The sequence below is a fragment of the Semicossyphus pulcher genome, unplaced genomic scaffold (assembly GCF_022749685.1).
Source record: "Semicossyphus pulcher isolate SPU_LCO1_2020_fin unplaced genomic scaffold, fSemPul1.0.p SCAF_21, whole genome shotgun sequence".
Classification (NCBI taxonomy): domain Eukaryota; kingdom Metazoa; phylum Chordata; class Actinopteri; order Labriformes; family Labridae; genus Semicossyphus; species Semicossyphus pulcher.
The window spans coordinates 15971633-15977590 of record NW_027211695.1 but is presented as its reverse complement, the minus strand read 5'-3'; the positions used below and the strand labels follow the sequence as shown (position 1 = coordinate 15977590).

The 5958-nt window shown below is 40.6% G+C and overlaps 1 protein-coding gene across 3 annotated transcripts; it reads right to left on the bottom strand.

Annotated features, from left to right (window-relative positions):
- Positions 1 to 991: 991 nt before the first annotated feature.
- On the bottom strand, positions 992 to 5596 carry LOC138600836 (cerebellin-1). 3 transcript variants are annotated; one of them, XM_069672356.1, is made up of 5 exons: positions 5494 to 5596; positions 4818 to 4855; positions 3106 to 3833; positions 2092 to 2211; positions 992 to 1550 (listed from the first exon to the last, which is right to left on the bottom strand). In XM_069672356.1, the coding sequence occupies exons 3-5, from the start codon at positions 3394 to 3396 to the stop codon at positions 1353 to 1355; spliced, it is 609 nt and encodes a 202-aa protein (XP_069528457.1). In that variant the 5' UTR covers positions 3397 to 3833; positions 4818 to 4855; positions 5494 to 5596; the 3' UTR covers positions 992 to 1352. The 3 variants fall into 3 exon arrangements, with proteins under 3 accessions (XP_069528457.1, XP_069528458.1, XP_069528459.1); XM_069672357.1 differs by having other exon boundaries at positions 4818 to 4850; XM_069672358.1 differs by lacking the exon at positions 4818 to 4855.
- Between the last annotated feature and the right edge of the window lie 362 nt (positions 5597 to 5958).

The following is a 5958-nucleotide window of genomic DNA, read 5'->3' as shown; positions in this document are numbered from 1 at the left end:
GGTCCAAATTGTTGAGTGTTAGCTTGCTATTACCCTCAATGCAACACACAACAGCAGGGAAGCACACTATTTAGGGAACAACCGTCTGTTTGCATCAAATGATTTATAGAGCACATGTAAAGTGCGGTTAGCAGAGGTGGTTTAGAGGCCACACTAGCATTAGCATGTTCCTGTTAAATAGCTAAATGTCCAAGCATTTGAGAGCAAAAAGCAGCAAAAGTAAACGTTCAAAGAAAAGCAGAAGACCCATTAATGTTAGCATGTTTGCTAGCCTGAAAATAGCAAAACCATCAAAGCTGATTTGAATATAATTTGAAAATTTAAAATGAAGAGTAAAAGCTTTACTTTCCCTTTTACCTCCAATAAGTGGGTAAAACGAGCATGAACAAAAGGGTAGCACATCAAATTTGTTCTAATTCTTGGTGTCCTAACTCAGTCAGATCTGAACACAAAGACATGACATGAATATGTTTAGATTCAGTATCACTCGCACTTCTTAAGTTAATCATAATCTCTGATGTCCATCGTGAATAAAAGCACATAAATCTGCTAAGACATCATGTAAAACACGTTCAGTTGCAGAACTTGCTTAAGAATTATTGTGTTTTTAACTTTTCATTGATATAAAAGTACTCAATTGATAGCTGCCTGTACTTACCGACGTACACTGGCAACAGGAAGTGCTAATGAATAATTCGGCATACTTAAAAGGAAGCCACTTAGCAAAAAGAGAAAAAAAAGGAAAGTTAAGTTAGCCCACAGCTCACTAGCTAAATCTGTAGCAAAATTGTACTTCCTGTCCCTGTGCCCTACCCTGCCCCCCCCCAATGGTAGATTTGGGTATTTGATCATTTTGACAAGGGTTATGGGACTAGGGGTTTGAGACTATTTCAACTACAGAGCTAGAGCATTTAAGCCTGCAAGCTAACACTGAAAACACTAGCTAGCTAATGCTAGATGGACAGATTAAAAGGCAGAAAATAGACACCATCATTTTCTTTATTGACGCAATTATTTGCTCGTCTGTATTTCGTGCATTAAAGGAAAATCACAATCCTCTGACAGGTTGACACATGGTGTTAGCAAGCATATACAACACATTACGGGAGTGAGACAACACTGTATGTAAATTACATTCAGGATTATTTGGTGCAGAGTTAAATTCTTCTGACACGTATCGATGCATCAAAGCGGTTTGATGCGCTTCCCAACTTCAGTGTGGAATTCAACGTGTATCCACTGACATTTCCAAATTTCTGTCAACTTACACAATCTTTATTTGGCACCCTGCACTCCTTTTTTTTCACTATTGCTATGACAAGAACATAATCTCCATCCTACCTCAACCTAATCTACAATGGGAACACAAGAAACCCAGAGAAGGTGGAGTACTTCCACCCTCCCATCAGGTTCCCCCTCTCCAGTTTGAGGTAGGCCTTGTCCCCTCTCTCCATCATCACCAGTCCAGCATTGGTGGCAGCTTCCCTCGTTACGTCCTGATCACCTGCGAAGGCTGAAATCACCGGCCAGCCGTTGAGAACCAAACTCACCTGGAAGAGATTGAGGAAAAAGATGAAATTGTGGCCGACATTTGCAGAGTAATGGCTTCAGAAGATGGCTTGACAGTTAATATGAAGCCACTGCGAGCAGCTAGCAGTAAGCCTAGCTTAGATTGGAGAAACGGGGGAAAAAAGCTAACTTGGCTCTGTTCAAAGCTAAAAGTAAGTTGACATACCAGCACCAATTGAGATGTTATGTCTAATTTGTCAAGTCCAAAAAACCAAATGCCATTGTGATAGCTAATTTCTACAACCAGTAACTTCTGTGAGTCCATAGAGCCAAGAAATAACTTTGTTTTTGGAAGGATAGAACTGACGAGATGTATAATGTTAATGAATGCGAGGGGTTACTTACAGACAGAGCTGGGCTAGCAGTTTCCCCTTGTTTCCAGACAATTTGCCATGCTAAGCTAGCTGGCCAACACTTTTTGAAAAATGATTCCCTGATATTCTGCTCTTCAGTGTCGCAGCAACAAATCAAATTGTGTATTTCCTAAAAAGCGCAACATATCTTGTGAGCCGTTGTCCTTACTTGTATTGTCTGCCGGTTGTAAACTTTGACAACATGAAAGCTGAAACTGTAGACACCTTTTCTAGGGGCCACGAAGATACTCCTCGCAGGATCAAAATGGCTGCCAACGTTTACTAGGATCTTTAAAAAAAAGGAGAGAAGAGACAGAATAAAAAATACAGCAATTAATTCTGCATTCAAATCTGTATTGTTGGGATGTTTTAGTTGGGCCATGATTGATATTTAAACTTTAATCATTCAGTTAAATTTAAGCCTGGTTTTCACTGTAGTGTCGTCTGTTTTACATCCTGCCAGGAACACAAGGAAGGCAGGATACTTGAAACCAGACACAGGCCATAATCCAGACAAAATATTAGTCCACCCGTCAAAATTGTGTATCATACATTTTAATTACAGACGTTTCATTACAATCACCAATAATTATTGCTACTGTGCTGCAGTGTTAAACTCACACACGAACACAATTCACTACGTATCACGTGCAGTACCATGACTGTGACCTGAGCTTTAATTACAGGATAGTGACTCAGATGACGTTAATGACTCGCGTGTTTGTTTATGAAGGTCTTTGCCAGAAGGTGAATTCTGGGCAATTCCAACTTGGACTTTCAAAGTAAATTGATCCTCTTTATTGACAGCAGGAAGAGGTTGTATTTTTCCATTGTGTGGGAATGTCCACCACTGCTTCAAATGGAAATATCTCAACAACTATTGAATGGATAACCATGAAAATTGGTACATCCATTCATTTTGGCCTCAGGATGAATTGGTATAACTTTGGAAATCCTCTGACACACACAGATAAAGTAAAACACAGAAAACTCAGTTGTAAACACTTAGGTCAGTTATCAAAACGTTTATGCCCAAGAGAAAGACTTTGTGACAAAAGGAAAATATATTTTCTCCCAAGAATACAGAAATATGTTTTGAGAACTAGAATAATCTCCTTAATCATTACTATATTGTATTTGTGCTTAAATAACTGTGTCGTCTATAAATGCCACTAAGACCCACCTGGTCAAAGTAGATGGTCATGGTGCGGTTGCTCATCTCCGAGGGCTCATGGTTTGTGTTACGGATGGCTGAAAACGCCACCCGACCGGTTCCTGACCTCACCGACATGCCCAAAGCATTCCCAGATGGCTCAGCTGAGGGGGTGGAGTCGCAAACCACCAGACATTTCCCCTCCAACACGATTGGTTCTGTGTCATTCTGGCAACTGACCTCTGAGGGTCCCCAAAGGACCAGAAGCAGAAGTCCAAGGAAAAGAAATGAACAGGGAGCAAGGTAGGGCAAACAGGGCATAGTTCCAAATCAGGACAAGCTTTGGGTGTTTATGGGCTTCGCTGGTGTTTTAACTCCCAGTGCAGTGACAGTTTTGCCACCACAAATCTTCAGCGAGAATGTGTCTTCTTGTGAGTACACCTCACTTTAGTAACAGGGTCATAATTTTACCTCGAAAGAACCCCTTAACCAAAGATTGTTTTCATCTCTTCAAACGATTAAGTGATTCAGGTAATAAACTAACAAAATTCCCAGCTCTGGGTGCGGATCGAGTCTTTCCGGAGCAGATAATTAGTTGGCACCAATATGGCTTCCCATAACAGCAGACAGGAAGTCCGTAATTGTAAAGTACAGGCTGATGTTTTCCAGTTCCTCAGATGACAGCAATAATGGCAATCAGCCGGCTGAGCGCTGACACACAAGTCCGAACTGGTTTGGAGGCAGTCAGGGCTCCAGGCCTGTTTGAAGCAAGAGATCAGACATTTGCGTGCAGCTTGCATGTTATTCATATATGGAAACAATCACATGACCTAGATTTGCACCTGTAAAGTGCTGTTCTATGGTGGTGTTTGACATCAACACGACTGGACTGGTTGAAGATGACATTAAGACAGTACTGAATTCACAGTCAGTACCAAAAATGCTTAAGATCTGGTAGTATATGGGAACATGTAAGCAGTATATTCCATGTAAGATAACTACCAAAGTGGAATAATTGAATTAAACACAAATCTATGAAAACATACAAAAAACCTGGCAAAAAATGCTTCATGGTAACAGAAATGGAAGAGAGCTTGTAGACCTTTTAATTTCTGTCAAAACAGACTATTCAATGCCCTTAACGTGTAATTGAAGGATTTGCTGGTATGCAAGAGTGCTTCAGCCTCACCTCAATAAAACTAGGAACCCTGCATCTCCGGTTTGATTGTTTTCATTTCTATTCACTGTTGAGTCAGAGTCAATGTCGTTAGCCAGACTTGTTCTTGTTGTTGATTCCAATAGTATCTCATTTGGTTGACCTATCATCTTCACACTGGGAAGTGTGCTCCCGCAATTACCGTTTATCGCCATAGGTGGCGCCAAAGAGAACGAAGCAGAGATCTTCGAGATTACCCCTCTAAAATCATAACCACAGAAGTAGATTTAATTCCTTTACATGCCTTGAAAGCCGTAAGACAGCTAGGGAAAGACATTTGTCTTGTCGTATTGCAGACAAATTCAGTGATAGCAAATGGTCTATCATGAATCTATTTGTTTGAAGATACCGGCTATTTTTGTTGTGGATAACATTTGAAGCTGAAGCTGAATGATAAAATAAATCTCATGGCAATCAATTCTTTAAACCTCTTTCTGTTCCCTTTGTCAACATCTGTATATTTCAACACTATTTCACACCAAAGTACAAACCTGCAACTCTACATGTAGTGCAATAAAAAGCTTACCCAAATGTTCTCCCGCCAAAACCCTGTGGCCGGCTGCTCTAAAAATGGTCAAAGAAGATGAGGAATTAAGCAAGAGTGGGAGGAGGGAGGATATGGCTGTGAATATTAAGTGGAAAATGATTATCTGGCAGGAGAAAATAAGTAAAAGAAAAATGGATGAGGTAATGTTTTGGCCAGGAAAAGTCCCACGTGGGTAATGCCAGCTGGACTCGAGAGGGGGAGGGGGCAGTAGACTATCACAATCCCTCCATGGAGAGGCCATCTGTGGGTAAACACTGCCATGCTTTCTTCCCCTCTACCTTTCCAATTGAATATTTCACTGCACTTGCATTCCTTCACACACACACTATAAATAAACACACTATAAATACATATATTAGGATACAAGCTAAAGCATTATGCGTGTGGATGGTGAGTAAACACCAGTTTTCATTATTAACACAACGCTTGGCAAGTCAGGCACTGCAAGCTGATTTTTTCTTACAATAAAACTAGAAGTTTAGACAAATTATTGAAGAAATCTTTCATCACTTTGCAGAGTTAGCTGAACCCCAACAATTACTGCCTTATCAACACACACAGCACAAAAAAGAACGAGCAATTTTACGACAGCATATTTAACAAATGCAGGTGAAAATTGTGTTTTGTTCAAAAATAAAGCTGGAAAAACACTCACCTCTCACTTTAAGCGTTGGCTCTGTAACAAAATACAAAAAATGTCTTCAGTAAAGTTAGAGCATCCCAAGAGCCTGGTTTCGCTGTTACCTTCAGCTCAAGCTCTGTTCCTCTCCCTCTCTTTTCCCCATCTCTCGCTCTTTCTCTATCACTATCTCTCTGTTTCAGACCCCTGCGTTCTAGCAGACGTTTAATCACATCACGAGCATCGCGGCCCTTCTGTTCTCACAGCTCCTCGACCACCTACTGTAACCGTTTCCCCTCCCTCCTCCTCATCTTTTTTTACCTCACATGACACAAAAGATGGCAGAACTTAAAGGCTCCAAAACAAACTATTTCATCTCCTTTCCATGGAGAAAAAAATGGCACCTTTCATTTCAAAGAGAGAGGCTCAACTTGCCAATACATTTCTATATGTTGATTAAATGTTTGAGTCCCTCCCAAAAATTCCAGAAATTCAAGTGTC